Raw genomic sequence first — 21882 nt, forward strand, 5'->3', positions numbered from 1 at the left:
CAGACTCTGGGTTGGCTGCGTCAGCAGTCTAAACTCCCCTCTCACTCTTACGGGTGGATCCCCCAAGTTATTAATTATTCATTATTTGTAGAGTGCCGACAGCACACAAGGCATCATTAAGATGGAACCACAGTCCCAGGACAGCATGGGAAGCCTGCCTCACTGCTTAGGGCATTGGTCACCGGAGCTGTCAATCAGCACGTTACACTAGCACTACAGTCGCTACAGTTGGTTTAGAAAAAGACACTGGGACGTCACCAGTGAACCTTTGTCCTTTCTTTTTATTGTTCCCCGCCCTCAGGTCAGAGTAACATTGATTCAAATGTATTTGACTGTACACCTGAGTCAAAATTCCCAATGCACATCTAATCTCTTTGGATGTAGCCGCTGTGCCCCACCCTTCCCCACTTCATCTTATATCATCCAATCCTTTATTCAGAAGCAGTGGCAATATCTTTCCCGCTTGGTTTGTTAAGCTAACCAAATGCAGATGGTTTATAGCAATTTTCTTTGTCCTGTCCATATTCAGGTCTGAAGAGCATTTGTTGCTGCCGTAAGAATTGCACTAAGTCAGTCTCACTAGAGACAGTGTGCCAGCTCCTTGGCTGGTGGAAATCAATGTAGCTCCACCATAATCAACAGAGCGATGCCAATTTATATCACTTGCAGCTCTGGCCCAGTGCATGAAGCACTGGTGGAACTTCTCAAGGTCCCTTCCAGCCCTACATTTGTATGAATCTGTGAGTCACTTCCAAACCGAGCGTAGCCACTGAAGCCGGAGCGGAGAGAAGTAAATGTGTGTTGAAATTCTCTCCTCTCTTCCCTGCAGAGAAGGGAAAGCAATGCCAAGCAGGGTGGATGGAAATGGGCCAATGTTCCTCCTGTCCTAGGACTCCCTGTGCTATCTCACTGTCAGCGATTTCTGTACAGTACAGTCCCTTTCTTAATAACAAGAACACATCTTCCAATCCATGGCTTGTCGAGATGTTTTTTTACAGACCTGAAATTCGAGCTGAAGATAACTATTTCTGTTACAGTCTGTTCCTGTGCATCATACCAGACCTGTTTGTGGTTCTCTTGCTCTGCAGTGATTCACAGCTGCACTGAATCCTAGCCAGTGTTGGTACTTATGCATCAGTCATCTGAGACTAACACACAGAATGTTTGCCCGGAGGGAGCAATGTGTTTACTGCTAAATATAAACCAGGTCTTTATTTCTCTATAGCCTGAGAAAACCAGTTTCAGGCTGCAAAACCTAAATCTACAATTGTCTTTTTCTCCTTCTTAAATGTCAGCGAGCCTGGGATTGGATGTGTTTTAATTCTTCCACTGTTAACATATCAATGACATTCCTTTCCATTAGCTGTCTGATTGGCAATAATAAACTGCCAGATTTCTACAGTTTTCCATCTCCTTTATCCCCTTCTGCTTTATCCCTGTATGTGCATCCATCTCCTCAACACTTCATGACATCATTGTCCCCATATCTCCCCTTTGCACCTGTCTGTTTATCTTGGCATCTATAACATCCATGTGCTTTAGCTTGGAGGTCTGCTCTCCCTGCAGTAGGAACATATAAGCATTAGTATCACTAATGCTAATAGCCATCGCCATTTACACATGCACAGAGAAGAGGCCAAATCTCCTAGTCTTTTTCCAGATTGGCTCCTCGGCACCCATTTGATTTATTCCTGCACACATCTCTCTCCTCCAAGCACAATATAAACTGCTATGTAGTTAAGAGGTATAATTGGTGGTGACAATAGACTATCCAGTCAAATCTGCTCCACCAGAAAAAAAAAGTGTGTGTGTGTTGGGGGGGTGGTAGGAAGGAGTGGCAGGGAGCTGTGTGAGACTTGAGAGAGCAGTCTTGAGAATTGCTGGTGCAGATACGCACAGCACGCTCTCTGCATTGGCTAAGAACTGGCCAGAGTTGGGGAACATGCTGTGTTGAGGCCGGTAAGCAAAGTGGAAGACCCAGCTCAGTCAGGATAGGCTGAGCCCAGTAAAGGAAGACTGATTCTGGAGAGAGGTTTCCATGAGACAATGCTCAGCAGAGGTAAGATTTGTAGGTGTTGGTGAAGGGGGTCTGGGGAGTGGCACACTGCAGGGAGCCAGCCTGCAGAAGCCCTGAGCTGAGGGCTGTGGGGGAGAAAAGTTGCAACAAGCATGAAGGTGGCCGAGGTGTGGAGCCACTGGAATAGGTGTACATGGCTTGAAGAAGAGGGCCTGTTAACAGTGATGTATGTGGCCTGAAGGGTGGGACCCTGGAAAGGGGAAAAGGAACTGAGAAATGAAATAGGTGCTGAGGCTGACTCTTGGGTAGGCAGCCTAGAGTGGGGATGGAGACCTGCTTCATTTTAACCTGTCTTACTTTGGGGGCTGGTGAATGTTGTTACTTGTATTAAAATTATGCCAGGGCTTCAATGAACTCTGAGAGGGACAATATTCCTTTCCAAGGTGGGGAGGCGGTGACTGTTGGTCTGAACCCTGGTGGCGAAGATGAGCAACTTCATCAGCCCTGGGGCCTCTGTGGGAATCTGAGGCATGACTTGCCTGTATTGGTACAGTTGGCCTATGTAATGCCCTAATTTATAATAGTTTCCAAGCACCAAACTGGATTTTAACACTCCCTCTGCTTCACTAAAGATCATTACTCCGGACCTCAGCTGATATTGGAGGCTTTTGCTTCACTTAGAGGTTAATATTAACTGCTTAATGATTAAACACAGCCAGTTAATGATCTCAGCTGAAGTTAAACAGACTGTGGCAGGTAAAATCTGGGACAGGAGACTTTGCAAATAAATTAACATTTTTTCTCTTGTGCCTCCATTGCCCACACTCATACACCCATCAGCATGGAGACGAGAACTGCAAGGGCACTTTGGTGCCCGATAGTCTAACAATGGCAGGGCCCAGCTCCAGGCACCAGCGAAGGAAGCAGGTCCCTGGGGCGGCCAATAGAAAGGGGTGGCACTCCACCGTTGCTGGGGCGGCACGTCCGGGTCTTCGGCGGCAGTTCGGTGGTGGGTCCTTCACTCTCCCTCTCTTCACTCGTCGTCGGCACTTCGGCAGCTGCTCAATCATCTTTTGTTTGTTCGTTATTAAATTTTTTTTTCTTCGCCGCTTGGGGTGGCAAAAAGCTGGAGCCGGCCCTGGACAATGGAAGACTTGTCTGCAAAACTAACCTGTTCTCCAGTTTGTAGCCCTTCTGACTAAGCACCTAGACTTCGCTATGTCCGGCAATTAATCATCCATTGCTGGGTTAGAGTCTTGCATGTGTGTGACCAGGCTGGAGAGCAAGGAGAGCTAAGTGACAGCTCCAGCCTCCTGCCCTCCACATTCCAATGTTCATTTCTTGCTTCCACTTTAATAAGACAATAGACTCTTGTCATCTCACAACCTCTGTTGGGAAATGCACAGGGCCAGAATGTAAACCCTGTATACTGATGAGCAGCTACCTATACAAATTGTTACAATAGGATTCCTCATGTGAGCAACTGCTTATCATTGCAAGTAAGGGGCTCTCAATCTGGCCAACAATGATCATCTGCTGTTATGAAACATCAGATGCGGAATCCCCCCAATAGTACTTTGTCTGCACAGAGAAGGAGCATGTTCTTGCTGCAGACCACAGCAAAACCTTGATTTCTTCAATCTCCTCCCAACTTGGGCCCACTGAGACTTTGCCAATTGTCAATCTGTACTTACCATGGAACTCAAAATATTGCCAATATGGCAAAATATCTGCATATGGACAGAGAAATGCATGCTCACACTAGTCCGTCTCTTCTACTTTTTCTTTTCTTGGTGAGAAATGCAGCTCCCATTAAGAGATCCTTCCCACATTTTGGGCCTGATCAGCACCTGTAGCTCCCATTGGAATTGCCAGTGCTCTGTACAGCTCAGGATTAGGAGAGTGGACTTTCCAATTACACTGCCATCTCCATTTTTCCAGATGTGAAGAACATGTTCAGTAGGATAGAATGGAGATATTTATCTCAGGGCTTAAAGCATACAGGGTAGGCCTAGAAGTCCTCAGATGGATAGGTCTGCTGTACTGCAGGCCCTCAGCTTCTGTAAGCGTAAGAGGAGAACATCAATACAAGCACTCAGATTGCTGCAATAGGGTGAATTAGGCTTTCCAATCCCTGACTAATACTAGAATCTCCATTATGGGGGCAACACAAACCTGACAATTGTGAGAAGACTATTTCACTGAGGCCCCAATGCAGGCAGGTGTTGAGAAGATGATTTGCTCTCTCGGGGAGCACTGATGTTGCTTAAACCAGTGTCACTGCAAAGTCAATCTCTTCTACAGCCTGCTCAGTAGCAGAAATTCCTTCCATTTATACACAGCATACAGCAAAACATTAAAGCCCCTGCCTGCATATCCCTTGCTCACCTGCAACTATCTGAATGGGCACCACATCTAATTTTGCAAACAGGTGACACAGGCCCCACCTTCTGAGGGTTGACCTCTGCCAGGTTGTCACTCCACGTCCTTAAAGTGGGGAAAAAGTCACTGTTTGTTTTGTGGAAGAATGATGAACCACAATTCTCAATCCCAAATTCTTTGGGCAACTCTTTTGCTCACAGAACTCATCTGAGGGCCATGCACTCACCACCACACAGCTGTGAAGAAGGTGCCTGCTGGAGGTCTGAAGAATTTTGCATGGGCATTAAGGCAATGTTACATATTCTATGGCATTGTCACAATATGATTGTTTTTGTTGTTGTTTTTTTTTCCTAAACAAATCATTGAGAAAAATAAATGGTGTTTTGGACCAGGGTTTAAATTAAATCAGAATGCACCATGGCACCAGACAAGTCCCTGTAGTGGACAGAACCCTGGACAGAGATTTGAAAGATCAGGGTTCTATGCCTGACTTGGCTACTGGCCTGCTTGGTAACCTTAGTCAATTCATATCACTACTCTGTACTGCAGTTTTCCTGTCTGTAAAATGAGAATAATTAGGCTTACCACCTCTGTAAGGTGTTGTGAGATTTACTGATGAAAAAAGCTAGGTTTTCTTTAGTGGCTCTACTAATATCACTAAAATTAGTGCTTTCTTTTAGATAAATGTCAAACTCATATGATTACATAGAAACTTTCTGAATTTGAAGTGATCTTCTATTTACATGAGGCTGTAGCTATAGAATGAAACACATTCATCTATGGCATAACCTCAGTAGTTCTAAGAGCAATCTGAAGAGCTCCCATTCATTTAAAAAATAGATTGTTAATACCTCAGCTACTGAATGTTGCCAAATTGTAATCAACCAGTTTTAATAAGGTTAGAATTTATTCAGTAATTAAAGAGCATAAGTAAGCTTGATTAGATTTATTAATATAATTAGTTAATTAGACAGCATATAGAAAGAGAGAGACATCACCACAATCTGTGAAAACCCATTCCTGCAGGCTGAAGACAAGACAGTTTAGCTTGCACAATTTGTCTAATCCTAGTTTTGAATTTGGTTTACAAATTGACCTTCCTATTGCCAGTCCCATTTACAATTTCAGTCTTATTCCTTCCTCTTTTTCATATACAGACATTTGTTATTAACTTGTATCTTTTTGGTAAGTCAATCAAAATGTTGTTAACATAAGTATATGTATTTGTTTCTTAATACAATACATCACTGAAAATATGTATTCCTAGCAGGCTAGCATTTTCTCTTCTTAGCATGACTACCAGAGCATCACGGGGAAATCTGGCCTATAGATCAACATGATAATTTCATTGTCAGCATTTTTAATTATTTTACTTCTGATCAGTTTATCAGAATCATCCAGCTAATATGCTTATTCAAGGTGGCTGGATATCAGAGACACAGAGTATGTAAATTGCTTTTAGATCATTGCAGGGTTGTTCCATCAGGGTGTGTTCCTGTGCTTGGTCTAGTTCAGTTTAAAATGTTGCAAACCCTGGCACTTCAAACAATTCCCTTAGGACACTATTCCTATATAATTAATCCAATACTGACTACTCCTATCCCATTAATCTAACAATATCCTATCTTAATCTCAGTTGTGCTCTCTAGATGCTACTGTAATAACATTGATTATTATTTAATTTATCTGGCACTCTCTCATTCATTCCCCTATGCCCAGCACTTCCGCCAGCCTAGCCACTCCCTCCACTATTACCCTCATCCTATTCCATTAAACCAGTACTGCTTCCATCCTAGCCCTTCTCCCCCAGTAAAAACAACAAGGAGTCCGGTGGCACCTTAAAGACTAACAGATTTATTTGGGCATAAGCTTTTGTGGGTAAAAAATCTCACTTCTTCAGATGCATGGAGTGAAAGTTACAGATGCAGGCATTATTATACTGACACATGAAGAGGAGGGAGTACCTCACAAGTGGAGAACCAGTGTTGACAGGGCCAATTAGATCAGGGTGGATGTAGTCCACTCCCAATAATAGATGAGGAGGTGTCAATTCCAGGAGAGGCAAAGCTGCTTTTGTAATGAGCCAGCCACTCCCAGTCCCTATGCAAGCCCAAATTAATGGTGTTAAATTTGCAAATGAATTTTAGTTCTGCTGTTTCTCTTTGAAGTCTGTTTCTGAAGTTTTTTTGTTCAAGAATAGTGACTTTTAAATCTGTTACAGAATGTCCAGGGAGGTCGAAGTGTTCACCTACTGGCTTTTGTATGTTACCATTCCTGATGTCCGATTTGTGTCCATTTATTCTTTTACGTAGGGACTGTCCGGTTTGGCCAATGTACATGGCAGAGTGGCATTGCTGGCACATATAACATTAGTTGACGTGCAGGTGAATGAGCCCTTGATGGTGTAGCTGATGTGGTTGGGTCCTCCGATGGTGTTGCCAGGGTAGATATGGGGACAGAGTAGGCAACAAGGTTTGCTAAAGGGATTGGTTCCTGGGTTGGTGTTTCTGTGGTGTGGTGTGTAGTTGCCAGTGAATATTTGCTTCAGGTTGGGGGATTGTCTATAAGCGAGGACTGGCCTGCCTCCCAAGGTCTGTGAGAGTGAGGGATTGTTTTCCAGGATAGGCTGTAGATTGTTGATAATGCACTGGAGAAGTTTTAGCTGGGGGCTGTACGTGATGGCCAATGGTGTGCTGTTGTTTTCCTTGTTGGGCCTGTCCTGTAGTAGGTGATTTCTGGGTAACAGTCTCGCTCTGTCAATCTGTTTCCTCACATCCCCAGGTGGGTATTGTAGTTTTAAGAATGCTTGATAAAGATCTTGTAGGTGTTGTCTCTGTCTGAAGGATTGGAGCAAATTCAGTTGTATCTTAGGGCTTGGCTGTAGACAATGGATCGTGTGATGTGTCCTGTATGCAAGCTGGAGGCATGTAGGTAAGTATAGCGGTCAGTATAGGGTGGTGTTTGTGACCATCACTTATTTGCACTGTAAGGTCCAGGAAGTGGATCTCTTGTGTGGACTGGTCCAGGCTGAGGTTCTCTCCTCAGACCCTACGCTACCAGCACTCCCAGCTATCTCCGCACAAGAGATCCACTTCCTGGAAACTACCTGGACAATCCCTGTATCAAACCTCATTGCCTACTCTGTCCCCATATCTACTCTAGCGACACCATCAGAGGACCCAGCCACACTATCAAGGGCTCATTCACCTGCACGTCTTCTAATGTTATATATGCCATCATGTACCAGCAGTGCCACTCTGCCATGTACATTGGCCCTGTCAACACTGGCTCTCCACTTGTGAGGTACTCCCGTCTCTTCATGTGTCATTATATAATGCCTGCATCTGTAACTTTCACTCCATGCATTTGAAGAAGTGAGGTTTTTAACCCACAAAAGCTTATGCCCAAATAATTCTGTCTTTAAAGTGCCACCGGACTCCTTGTTGTTTTTGTGGATACAGGCTAACACGGCTACTCCCTGATACTTCTCTCCCAGTCAGTTATTCATTTATCTTCCTGTAGCCCCAGTCAGAAACAGGGCTCCACTCTGCCAGAAGAGCTGTATAAAAAGACGGTTACTCACCTGTAGTAACTGGTGTTCTTCGAGATGTGTTGCTCCAATCCATTCCAGTTAGGTGTGCGCGCCGCGCGTGCACGGCTTCTCCGGAACTTTTTTCCCTAGCAACTCCGGCGGGCCGGCTGGCGCCCCCTGGAGTGGCGCCGCTATGGCGCTAAATATATACCCCAGCCGGCCCGTCCGCTCCTCAGTTCCTTCTTGCCGGCTACTCCGACAGTGGGGAAGGAGGGCGGGTCTGGAATGGATTGGAGCAACACATCTCGAAGAACACCAGTTACTACAGGTGAGTAACCGTCTTTTCTTCTTCGAGTGATTGCTCCAATGCATTCCAGTTAGGTGATTCCCAAGCCTTACCTTAGGCGGTGGGGTCGGAGTGAGACGTGGCGGAGTGTAATACCGCAGAGCCGAAGGCTGCGTCGTCTCTAGACTGCTGCACCAACGCGTAATGGGAGGCGAAGGTGTGGACCGAAGACCAGGTAGCCACTCTGCAGATGTCCTGGATGGGGACATGGCTCAGGAAGGCGGCGGACGAGGCGTGCGCTCTCGTAGAATGAGCGGTGAGTCGGCATGGTGTCACGTGAGCCAGCTCGTAGCATGACCTGATGCATTGAGTCACCCAGGAGGAAATGCGCTGGGTAGAGACCGGCTCGCCTTTCATGCGATCAGCGACTGCGATGAAGAGCTGGGTGGAACGCCGAAAGGACCTTGTCCGGTCAATGTAAAACGCCAGCGCCCTACGGACGTCGAGGGTGTGGAGCTGTTGTTCCCGGGGCGAAGCATGGGGCTTCGGGCAGAAGACCGGGAGAAAGATGTCCTGATTAAGGTGGAAGGCCGAGACCACCTTTGGTAGGAAGGCCGGGTGAGGACGAAGCTGCACCTTGTCCGCGTGAAAGACGGTGTAGGGGGGGCCCACTGTCAACGCTCGGAGCTCCGAGACTCTCCGTGCCGATGTTATGGCAACCAGGAAGGCCGTCTTATAGGAGAGGTAGAGGAGAGAACACGTGGCCATAGGCTCGAATGGTGGACACATGAGTCTGGCCAGGACGAGGTTCAAGTCCCAGGTCGGTGCCGGGCGGCGCACTGGCGGGTATAAGCGGTCGAGGCCCTTCAGGAAGCGGGAGACCATCGGATCGGAAAAGATGGTTCGACCCTCCACCGACGGACGAAAGGCGGACACCGAGGCGAGGTGGACTCTCAAGGAGGAAACCGCCAGACCCTGCTCCTTGAGGTACCAGAGGTAGTCTAGGATGGTAGCGACAGGTACCGCGAAAGGGTTGAGCCCCTGCTGGTCACACCAGAGCGCGAACCTCTTCCATTTCGCCATGTAGGTGGTGCGGGTGGAAGGCTTTCTACTTTCAAGCAGGACGCGCTGCACGGCCGCTGAACAGTCCCTCTCCGCGTGGGTCAACCACGCAGGTACCAGGCTGTAAGATGGAGGGATTGCAGGTTCGGATGTTGGAGTCTGCCGAAGTCCTGCGTGATGAGGTCCGGCCACAATGGGAGGGTGATGGGCTTCCGAACGGAGAGCTCGAGCAGCAGGGTGTACCAATGCTGCCGCGGCCAGGCTGGAGCCACGAGTATCATGGTGGCTCGATCCCTCCGAAGCTTCTGGAGCACTCTGTGCACGAGTGGAAACGGAGGGAAGGCATAGAGGAGGTGAGTCTGCCACGGATAGAGGAAGGCGTCTGACAGAGAGCCCGGCGAGTGCCCCCGGAACGAGCAGAACTGGAGACACTTCCTGTTCGCCTTGGAGGCGAAGAGGTCGACCCGGGGAAACCCCCACCTCTGGAAAATCGCGTATGCAACGTCGGGACGGAGGGACCACTCGTGGGAGAGAAACGACCTGCTGAGGTGGTCGGCCAGCGTGTTCTGCACTCCCGGAAGAAAGGACGCTTCCAGGTGAATGGAGTGGGTTACGCAGAAGTCCCACAGGAGGATCGCCTCCTTGCAGAGGGGGGACGAGCGGGCTCCGCCCTGCTTGTTCACGTAGAACATTGCCGCTGTGTTGTCCGTGAACACTGTCACACAGCGGCCTTGCAGGTTGGTCCGAAAGGTGTGACATGCAAAGCGGATCGCTCGGAGCTCGCAGACATTGATGTGGAGAGCGAGCTCCTGGGCCGACCAGCGGCCTTGAGTGTGAAGGCCACCCAGGTGAGCCCCCCAACCGAGTGCCGAGGCGTCCGTGGTCAGTGTCGCGGACGGACGAGGAAGGTGGAACGGCACTCCGGCGCAGACGATCTCCGGGTCGAGCCACCAACGGAGGGACTCGAGGGTCGGTCTGGTGACCGTGACCACCATGTCGATGTGGTCGCGATGCGGGCGGTACACCGACGCCAGCCACGACTGGAACGGACGGAGGTGGAGCCACGCGTACGTGGTGACATAAGTACACGATGCCATGTGACCCAGGAGGCGGAGGCACGACCGCACCGTCGTGGTCGGAAAGTTGACGAGCTCCCGGATGAGGGAGACCATTGTCAGGTGTCGAGACCGCGGCAGGCAGGCGCGGCCCACAGAGGAGTCGAGAACCGCGCCAATGAACTCCACCCGCTGTGCCGGAAGCAAGGTAGACTTCTCGGCATTGACAAGCAGCCCGAGATGTTGAAAGAGGGACAGGATTTCCGCTACCTGGCGCTGCACCAGCCCTTGTGACTGCCCACGAATCAGCCAGTCGTCCAGATAGGGGTAGATATGCATCTGACGACGACGGAGGGCCGCTGCTACCACTGCCATGCACTTTGTAAATACTCGCGGTGCCGTGGCAAGTCCGAAAGGTAACACGGCGAACTGGTAGTGGTCGTTGTTGACGAGAAAGCGAAGGTAACGCCGGTGAGGGGGATAAATTGCGACATGGAAGTAAGCGTCCTTCATGTCGAGGGCGGCAAACCAGTCTCCCGGATCCAGAGAGGGAATGATGGTCCCCAGGGTGACCATGCGAAACTTGGGCTTGAGCAGGTATTTGTTCAGCTCTCGGAGGTCCAGGATAGGACGCAGCCCTCCTTTCGCCTTGGGGATGAGAAAATAACGGGAATAGAATCCCCTGCCCCGCCTGTCTGGAGGCACTGCCTCTATGGCACCCACGCTCAGTAGAGTCTGTACCTCTTGTAAAAGGACTTGCTCGTGAGAGGGGTCCCTGAAGAGGGACAGGGAGGGTGGGTGGGAAGGAGGGGGCGAAACAAATTGTAGATGGTATCCCGACTGGACTGTCTGAAGAACCCAGTTGTCCGATGTTATTCGGGACCACGCCGAAAGAAAATAGGAGAGGCGGTTGGAGAACAAACGGGGAGGATCCGAGGGGGAGAGTGATGGGCCGTCCTCGGGCGTCCCATCAAAAGGCCTGCTTGGACCCCTGAGGGCCCTTGGAAGAGGCCTGGGACTGGTTCCGACGGTTACCCGAAGGCCGTCTGTGATTCTGGCCAGGACGTCTGGGCGTATACGGTCGATAACGCTGCTGCTGGAAGGACCGAGGGGGCTGCTGCCGGAAAGACCTGCGTTGTGGAGCCGGCGTGTGCATGCCAAGGGTTCGTATGGCAATACGCCCATCTTTTAAGGTCTGTATACGCGAATCGGTCTGTTCGGAAAACAGCCCTTTTGTGTCGAACGGCAGGTCCTGCAGCGTATACTGCACCTCCTGTGGTAACGTAGAGGATTGCAGCCATGAGATGCGTCGCATCGTCACCCCTGTTGCTATTGTCCGCGCCCCCGAGTCCGCCGCGTCGAGGGCAGCCGTAATGGACGAACGGGAGGACTTCTTCCCTTCCTCGAGCATTGCCGAGAACTCTTGGCGGGCAGTTGTCGGCAGGAGTTCGGTGTATTTTGCCAGGGATGCCATGATGTCAAAAACATACCTGGCTAGAAGGACCATTTGGTTGGCTATTCGCATCTGCAGGCCGCCCGCGGAATAGACCTTACGGCCTAGCAGGTCCATCCTCCGAGCGTCCTTAGATTTGGGCGCCGGGGCCGGTTGGCCATTTCGTTCTCGGCCGTTCACAGACTGCACGACAAGCGAGTCCGGGGTTGGGTGCGAGTATAAGTACTCATAGCCCGTGGGGGGGGCTGAGTACTTCCGTTCTACCCCTCGAGCCGTGGGAGGGATGGACACGGGCGTTTGCCAGAGCGTGGCAGCGTTCTTCTGTATGGTCTTAACAAAAGGCAATGCCACGCGCACAGGAGTGTCCGAGCCGACCACATTAGTAATGGGGTCCTCATCCTCTTGGACCTCTGCCACCGGGAGGCCCATGGCCGTCGCGACCCGACGGAGTAGCTCCTGGTGGGCCTTGAGGTCTATGGGGGGCGGGTCTTTAGCAGAAGTCCCAGCCACCGCTTCGTCCGGGGACGATGACGAGGACATAGCCTGTCCGATGGTTTCCATGGGAGGGGCCTTTAGAGGCGCCTCGGCTGGGGCAGGCTGGACTGGGGACTGGCGGTCCTGCGGCATCGAGGGCTCACGGAGAGGTGACGCCGGGGGGCGACTGATCGTCGCTTCGGGAACTCTGCGCTCCGCGGCAACGTCTCTTGGGGGAAGCGGAATGACTTGCGCTTCATGGTGACCCCAGGGCACCCAGAAGCCCCACTGCTGAGCCCCTTGAGGGTGGTCGCGTGGGGTTGGTGGCAATGAGCCGGTGCCGTCCGCGCCAGAGGCGACAGATGCCGGGCGAGACGGCCAGGGCGGGGCGGAGCCCGATATCGAGGCCTGTGGGATATCACCAGGCGGTATGGAGGCCCGATGTCCGTCCGTCCGGTACCGAGAGGGTGACCGCGACCATCGGTCCCCGCGGTGCCGGGAGCTCGACCGGTGCCGGGAGCTCGACCGGGAGCCGGACCTGCGGTGCCGGGAGCGGCTGCGGGAGTTCCGGTGCCGGGAACGGTGCCGAGACGGGGACCTCCGGCGGTGTCGACGCGACGGCGATCGAGACCTGGACCGGTGCCGGGAGTGCGACCGGTACCGAGATGACGATCGGTACCGGGACTGCGACCGGCGGCGAGATGGCGATCGGTACCGCGACGGAGAGCGGTGCCGAGATCTTGAGCGGGACCGAGAGCGTCGACCGTGCCGGCGGTCCGTGGATGGCGGTCGGACCATCATCGCCGGTTTTCCTGCCGACGGGACAGCCCGCACCGGCGGCGCCGGGGGCCGGAGGCTCGGTGCCTCTACGAGCTGTATCAGCTCACGCGCGGAGGAGTACGTCTCCGGCGTCGTCGGCAGCCTTGGCTCAACACCGGACGGTGCCGGGGAGCGTGGCGGTGCCGGACTCGACGGCTCTTGCGGAGTCAACGGCACGGTGTCTGCCCTGCGCACAGTCACCACTGTGGGCGCAGGCGGCACGAGCACTTTAGCTGAGTCTGCGGCCCGGGACTTAGCTACGGCTTTAGCGAGCTTGCGCTTCCTTGCCGGCGAAAGTGAGCGGTGCCGGGTCTTCGGCGCCGGAGGCGGGGCCTGCGGGGCCTCGGTACCGGAGCGGGCTGGTGCCGCTGGTGCGCTCTGCACCGAAGAGGTTCTCGGCGCCGGCGCCGCTGGTGCCGAAGGTTGGAGCGACGCCTCCATAAGGATCTGCTTAAGCCTGTAGTCCCGTTCTTTGCGTGTCCGCGGCTTAAAAGCAGAACAGATAACGCACTTGTCGGTGCGATGTCCTTCTCCGAGGCAACGGAGGCAAGCGTCGTGTGGATCGCCAATTGGCATAGGCCTTTGGCACACAGCGCAGGGCTTGAAGCCCGGTGCCCTGGGCATGAGCCCGCACCAGGAAATGGAAGGGGGGGAAACCCCCCTTAACCGTTTACTAAAACCTAGAACAACTACACTACAAGAACTATAACAACTCTAATCACTAACTAAACAACTAACTATCTATATACAAAATAGGAAGAGCTAGGGCAGTGGAGGCCAACGAGCACTCCACAGTTCCGACCGGCCGTCACGGGCGGTAAGAATGAACTGAGGAGCGGACGGGCCGGCTGGGGTATATATTTAGCGCCATAGCGGCGCCACTCCAGGGGGCGCCAGCCGGCCCGCCGGAGTTGCTAGGGAAAAAAGTTCCGGAGAAGCCGTGCACGCGCGGCGCGCACACCTAACTGGAATGCATTGGAGCAATCACTCGAAGAAGAAACATGTAGTCCTTGCCCTAGAAACGGTACAGTTTAGGCTGAGATAAAACATATCAAGTTGGTGACAAACAATAGGAGAGTAGGAGGTGTCAGTAATAAAACGATGTAATTAAATGATTTAACAGTTTGGAAGTTTGAGCCACTTATTCGGATAACCTGCTTCTTTACGTCTTAACCCCAGATCTTTACTGTATTCTATCCCTTCCCACTACTACGAGCTAGATACTTATAACATCTCCCCCATCCGTGTAACCTCACTATTTAGCTTAGGCTGTGGTACAGGGAAGTATGGTTGTGCCCATTTTAGAGAGTGAGGGGCAGAGACAGGCAGTGGACTGGCTCTGAGGCCTGGACCAGTCCAAGCTATGAGCGTTCCACGAGCCCGCCTTTTTCCTACTGCCCCACATCCGTCCCGCCCCCGCCTCTCGCCATGGCCTGGCTACCTGATGCAATCCGCCGCCGGCTTTCCCCTACGCACGGCCCGGCGAAAGATCTCCGTTCCGTTGCATCATCCCGGATTGATACAGGAGTCAGCATTCGACCAATCAGCGAGCGAGCTCCGCCGGGACTGAAGGCTCTTCCTCCCAATCACAGTTCCGCATGGAGGCAGAGGACCGGAGCCGGGGCCGCTGATTGGAGGCGACGACAACGAGCCCCTTCCTAGCGCACCGCACTGTGACAGGTGGGCGGAGCTTGCGCCTGGCTGGGGTTTAAAGCGCTGGGGCTGCCGGCGTGTCGCTCAGTGCCCGGTAGCCCAGTCCCTGCCGCGGGAGCCCCCGGCCGAGCAGAGCCGCCCCGCCCCCCCCCGCGCTGGGGCTGTCCCCGTGCAGCAGCCTCGGGAGCCTCCTGCAGCGCCGCTGCACCCGCCTCGCCGCCAGCGGCCCCCGCCCCCTGGGCCCGGTGCAGCGGGGCGATGAAGCGGGATCCGCCGCCCGCGGAGCGCCAGGCGCAGGAGGAGGATGCTGGGGAGCAGAAAACGCCCCTCTGGATCTTCGGCTACGGCTCCCTGGTGTGGAGACCCGATTTCGAGTTCAGCTCCCGGAAGGTGGGCTTCATCCGCGGCTACAGCCGCCGCTTCTGGCAGGGAGACACCTTCCACCGCGGCAACGAGAAGATGGTAAAGGGGGATCGGACCCCGGCTGCTGGGGGGCACAAGGAGGGAGTGCGGGCCCGGGTGTGTGTGGGGGGTGAAGGTGGGTAACCCGGGGGGTGAATCTCCGGCGCCTTGCCATGGGCATGGGGGTGTCAGGAAGTGGCTAATCAAAGCCACCCCTTGGCATCTACCTGCCCTTGGAGCAGTCAGTGCCTGGGTGGGGTGGGCTAGATACCTCTGCTGGAAGTGGTACGTGGCCCTTTTTACTGATAAAGGCACCTGCCCAGATTCTCTCGGGATTCAGCTGTTTGTAAATTCAGCTCCAGATCTAATAATCTTAGGGGAAAAAATCTGCCTCTTTCCCACCCTGCTGTGCCTCCTGGCACAACCCATACCCTGTCTGAAGCTGGTGGCATCATGATGATGCTGGGTGCCCTGCAGCTGCTGGTGTCTCATGGGCCTGCAGTGACTTGCAGTGTAATGGTGGTACCCGGAGCTGCGGCGGGTATCAGCAGGGCTGTATCATCCTAGCTTGCCTGTACTGATAACTTGGTACTTGGTCTGGTTTCTAAAATGTTTCTCTCCCTCTGTAGCCTGGCCGTGTGGTTACGCTCCAGGAGGATTATGATGTAAGTATCTACATCTAGCATCTCTTTTAATGAAATATATTAAACCTACAGCTGCTACTATTCAGGTTTATTGTGTGGCTTTAGTTGGATTATGCCCACAGTAATGATACTAGACGATTTCAGTAGCTAATCAACATCTCCATCATTAACTACATGGCAGTGGTAACCTCTTGGCAACTGTATCCCATAATAATGGTAAAACAAGTGTAGGATACAGTTTTGTGGGTTAGTATAAATCAACATGATGGCCTTGCTGGAGATCTTATTTTTTTTTAGGCAGCAGACTCAGCTGGAAGTGAGGGAATTGCAGACACTGCTTTAGACCATTCAGCCAAAGAAGGTTAGAGTTAAAACTAGAGACCTGGCAAATTAAATGAAATGGGACATGCTGTGCCAGATTAATCACCAATACACTCACTTTGATGCTTTTCACTAGGGATTAATTTAGTCTCTTGTCCTGCAAGATGAAAGTGGACACTAGATTTGCCCCTCCAGAATAAACTAGTCAGTAGAGAGCCTTTTTGCCCTGTGAAAGAATACCAGGCTGCTGGAAGTGTTCTGGGGCCAGTTTTTCTTATTTCAATGGCATACACTAAGAGCTGAATTTTGCACTTTATGTGACTTTGAAAGACAGAGGCAACTATTCTTTGCTACCTTGGAGAACAGAAGAGGGAGACCATATCTTCCTCCATCCCTTTCCTTGGATCAGTTGTGCCGTCCCTTCTCAGGGCTGGTCTACACTAAGGGGAAAAATCGATATAAGATACGCAACTTCAGCTACGTGAATAACGTAGCTGAAGTCGAAGTATCTTATATCGATAACTTACCCGTCCTCACGGCGCGGGATCGATCTCTGGGGCTCTCCATATCGACGCCGCCACCGCCGTTCGCGGTGGTGGAGTTCCGGAATCGATATAAGCGCGTTCGGGGATCGATATATCGCGTCTAGATGAGACGCAATATATCGATCCCTGAAAAATCGATCGCTACCCGCCGATACGGCGGGTAGTGTAGACGTAGCCTCAGATGCCTGATGTGTCTTTTCAGGCCTTGTTCCCATTGTTTAACTAGACAGGGTGACCATGCATCCTGAAACAAAAGTATCAGAGGGGTAGCCGTGTTAGTCTGGTTCTGTAGAAGCAGCAAAGAATCCTGTGGCACCTTGTAGACTAACAGATGTTTTTGCAGCATGAGCTTTCGTGGGTGAATACCCACTTCTTTGGATGCAAGTAGTGGAAATTTCCAGGGGCAGGTAAATATAAGCAAGCAAGAAGCAAGCTAGAGATAACGAGGTTAGATCAATCAGGGAGGATGAGGCCCTGTTCTAGCAGTTGAGGTGTGAAAACCAAGGGAGGAGAAACTGGTTCTGTAATTGGCAAGCCATTCACAGTCTTTGTTTAGTCCTGAGCTGATGGTGTCAAATTTGCAGATGAACTGGAGCTCAGCAGTTTCTCTTTGAAGTCTGGTTCTAAAGTTTTTTTGCTGCAGGATGGCCACCTTAAGGTCTGCTATTGTGTGGCCAGGGAGGTTGTAGTGTTCTCCTACAGGTTTTTGTATATTGCCATTCCTAATGTCTGATCTGCCCACATATCTACACCAGCAACACCATCACAGGACCTAACCAGATCAGCCACACCATCACCGGTTCATTCACCTGCACATCCACCAATGTAATATATGCCATCATATGCCAGCAATGCCCCTCTGCTATGTACATCGGCCAAACTGGACAGTCTCTAAGGAAAAGGATAAATGGACACAAATCAGACATTAGGAATGGCAATATACAAAAACCTGTAGGAGAACACTACAACCTCCCTGGCCACACAATAGCAGACCTTAAGGTGGCCATCCTGCAGCAAAAAAACTTTAGAACCAGACTTCAAAGAGAAACTGCTGAGCTCCAGTTCATCTGCAAATTTGACACCATCAGCTCAGGACTAAACAAAGACTGTGAAACAAAAGGTTTTGTATAGGAAATGCTGGTGCATTTGTTGCATTGTATCTGCATTAGCAAATAACCTTCACTTGTAATTTCAGGCATGCACATGGGGTGTTGCCTATGAAGTTTGTGGAGAGCAGATTGCTGCATCGCTCCAGTACTTGAACATGCGAGAAGCAGTCCTGGGGGGCTATGACACCAAACTAGTGAAGTTCCACCCCCAGGATAAAGAGGCTGATGAACCCATCCTGGCCCTAGTTTACATTGCTACACCCCAGAACCCCACCTACCTTGGCCCAGCATCTGAAGAGGACATTGCAGCCCAGATCATTGTCTCGAGTGGTCGGTCTGGACACAACATAGAGTATCTGCTGCGACTGGCAGACTTCATGCGCTACTTTTGTCCCCAGGTGGAGGACGAACACTTGTTTTCCATTGAGGAGGCCCTTGTTTCCATCCTGCCCTGTCTATGCCAGGCTGAGGAGCCTTTAGTGGAGGTGTGAATGAGACTCCTATCTCAGAGGGTTGAAAGGGGAGATGTCTTCATTTGAAAATATCAAACAAAGACGTGAGGGGGAAGGAAAGCAAGGAAAAAATACACTGGAGTGGGGGAGACATAAGCATGACAGTGAGCAAGTAGTTGGGGGCGGGGAAACTGCTACAAGCATACTTGAGGTACCATACTCACCACCTGTGGAAACCATGGTGGCCATTTCTGGTCTCCGAGCTGGGTGTGAGGATCATGACTGATGAGTTTTCACTGTCAGGCTTGGTTCTGTGGCAGTCAAATGTGAACAGTATGGTGTTCACTCCTCTTCTTTTAGAGAGACAGAGGATGCTGTCCTCTTCAATGTACTTTTATTTTAGACACCAGTTGAGCTGGACTTGACTGCAGTGTTTCACAGTATAATGGTCACTCTACCTCAGACTGGCAAAGCCACTTGTACAGTGGTGGGGACAAGAGCATGCTTAGTATCAAATGAGACCTCCTCTTTCTTCCCTCTCCCAGCTCCAGTACAGTGACCGGACTTTAAAGTATAATGCCGGGTCTCCTGTGCAATATAAAATTAATTTGCCTCTAAGTTCTTATGAGCCCTACCTCCTTATATATGTCTCAAAAGGACAGAACCAATGCACTTACTTTTGCAACTTGAAGATGTATTTATTGTAATGTGTAGTAATACATATTTCCTTAAGAGGGGGAATGTCTGTCTGCTGATAGAACAGCTCATGCCCTGCAGTGCAGGGTGTGGCACACAGGTGTGAGCCCCTTACCAGACCTTGAGTTTACACATGGAGAAAAAGCTGTCCGGACAGTGTTGAGTGGGGAGAAGGAAGCTGATGAAACTGTAAAGACTAAACTCATCAGCTTCACCCGGCAAGTTCAATAGTGTTTGTGACAGAGCTGCTGCTATTGCAAGGTATGGTAGTAGAATCCCTCTCAGGAACAGGCTCTGACAACATGGACTAGTCTTGTTTTTTAAACAGTTTAACCATGATATGGGAGAGGAAATGTTTGTCTGACATGTTACTGTGGCTTGTGTGTATGAGAAAGTGAAATTGTATTGTGCCCAGTAATAAACCAACTGACACTAAAATGAAAAACAAACCTGATGGATTCTTTTAAACAGCAAAGTTATGCATTTGGGGGTGGGGGAGGATTAAAAGCTAATGGCACACGCCAAGAGAATATCCTGCATGTGAGTGACTACACTAAAACAGTTAGACTAACACTAGTCCCCCACTGCCCCACACACTAATTCCACTATTCTCTCCTTACTTAGGCCTAGTCTACATTGGGGGGGGGGAGGGGGGGGAATTTAGGGTGACCAGATAGCAAGTGTGAAAAATCAGGACGGGAGGGGGGTAATAGTTGGAGCTTTTTCTTATATAGGTTCCTATCAGGACTGGTCACCCTAGGGGGAATTGATCTAAGTTAAGCAACTTCAGCTATGTGAATAGCGTAGCTGAAGTCGATGTACTTAAATCTACTTACTGCACTGAAGACACTGCGGTAAGTCGACAGCTAATGCTCCGCTGTTGACTGTGGCTCTCACCCTGGTGGAGTACCAGAGATGGGGAGAGTGCTCGGCAGTCGACTTATCGCATCTAGTCTAGACACGATAAATCGACCCATGCTGGATTGATCACTGCCCCTTGATCCAGCCAGTAATGTAGACAAGACCTTAGTTTAAGAGCTGGTGGCTACCACCTACTACTCCCATCCCTATTTTTTTTTTTTAAAGTCTCATCTCAAAGTGCGCTTGCCATCCTCTATGGTGTAAGCAATAAGTGCAGTCTGGTAGTACTGATGTGACTTCCCCCTGCAATACTAGCAAAAGAACCACACCTGTCAAAGGAAAAGGAGATAATTCTCTCTCTCCCTCCACCTCTAGTCTGCTGATCCTAAGGGCTGGTTGCTGTGAACTCTAAAGCAGTGCTCCTGAGGATAAAGGGCAGGCACAGAAATGCAGCTCCAGCTTGGGGAGGATGCCCAGAAAGGAGAAACAGGCTGCCCTACCATTTCCAAGAAGCAGCTGAACAAGAGATGTTACTAGCTAAAATGTTTTCCTTGTACAGAAATACAGGCACAGAGGGAAGATAAATTGTTTCCAATGCTTCTAAGGTATAATCATAAATTGCCCTGATTCCAGAGCTGTCCAAAGACACTGAAAAGAGAAAGTGTGGCTGCTTATAACAATCTATAACACACTAACCCCTGACTGGAAGGTTGTTAACTGGCCTCTTGACATTCAGTGGTCCCTTGAAATATGCATTAGCTATTCATGCTGAACAATCTGTTGCACCTTGTAATTTAGCCATGACACTGTGGTTATGTCTTCACTGCAACAAAATCCATGCAACTGGCCCACATCAGCCTGGGACGCAGCATTGAGGCTATGAGGATATAAAATTGCTGTGTAGACATCCACGCTCAGGCCAGAGTCCCTTAATCTATTCTTTGTTAAAACAGACTCAAGGAGTTCAATCTGTTTTAACGTCTTCCAATCCCTTTAATCAATCATTCTCTTGGCACTTCTGAGCCCTCTCCAATTTATCAACAATAGTCTTGGATTGTGGGCACCAGAACTGGATACATCATTCCAGCAGCAGTCATAGTGCAACAGAGGTAAAATCACTTCTCTACTCTTACTCAAGATTCCTGTTGGGCATTCAAGGATCACATTAGCCCTTTTGGCTATAGCATCACAGCAGGAGCTCATGTTCAACTGATTATCTACCATGAAACCAGCCCCCCTCCCCCCAGATCTTTTTCAGAGTCACTGCTTTCCAGGTTAGTCCCTCACCATACCCCACCCTAGTCTGTAAGTATGGCCTGCACTCTATGTTCCTAGATGCATAACTTCATAGTGGGTCATATTAAAATGCATAGCAGTTGTTAGTGTCCAGTTTACTAAGTGATCCAGATTGCTCTGTAGTGGTATCATCTACCCTCTTCATTATTTATCACTCCCAAAATCTTTATGTAATCTGCAGACTTTATCAGTGATAATCTTGTTTTCTTCCTGGTCATTGATAAAAATGTTAGATAGCATAGACCTGCAGGGCTGCACTGGAAGCATGCCTGCTCAGTGATTTCCCATTTACAATTATGTTTTGAGACCAATCAGGTAGCTCAGTTTAAAACCATTTAATGTGTGTGCCACATTAATTTTGCATCATTCTAGTTTTGTAATCAAAATGTCAGGTGGTACCAAGTCAAATGCCTTACAGAAGTCTAAGTACAGCACATCAACACTATCACCTTTCTCAGTCAAATGTGTAGTCTCAAAAAAAAAATATGAAGTTGGTTTGAAAGGATCTATTTTCCATAAACCATGCTGATGTGCATTAATTAACATTCTTCATTAAACTGAGTCCTGTATTAGGCATTCCATTGTCTTCCCCAGGATCAATGCTAGTCTGACTGGACTGTAATTACTCAGGTCATCCTCTTTCCTCCTTTAGAGTACTGGCACAACATTAGCTTTCTGGAACTTCCACAGTGTTCCAGCGTGGATTGAAAATCAGCATAACTGGTCGAGAGAGCTCCTCAGCCAGGTTTTTTTTTTTTTTTAAACTCTTGGATGCAAGTTATCCAGACGTGCTGATTTAAAAATGTCTGATTTTAGAAGCTGC

The 21882-nt window shown here is 50.2% G+C and overlaps 1 protein-coding gene across 1 annotated transcript; it reads left to right on the forward strand.

Moving 5' to 3' along the window:
* Window positions 1-14822: 14822 nt before the first annotated feature.
* On the forward strand, window positions 14823-19351 carry CHAC1 (ChaC glutathione specific gamma-glutamylcyclotransferase 1). Its single transcript, XM_045016423.1, has 3 exons — window positions 14823-15195; window positions 15765-15800; window positions 17841-19351. Exons 1-3 carry the CDS (start codon window positions 14992-14994, stop codon window positions 18243-18245), a joined length of 645 nt encoding a protein of 214 aa, XP_044872358.1. The 5' UTR covers window positions 14823-14991; the 3' UTR covers window positions 18246-19351.
* Window positions 19352-21882: the final 2531 nt, after the last annotated feature.

The sequence above is a fragment of the Mauremys mutica genome, chromosome 4 (assembly GCF_020497125.1).
Source record: "Mauremys mutica isolate MM-2020 ecotype Southern chromosome 4, ASM2049712v1, whole genome shotgun sequence".
Classification (NCBI taxonomy): Eukaryota; Metazoa; Chordata; order Testudines; family Geoemydidae; genus Mauremys; species Mauremys mutica.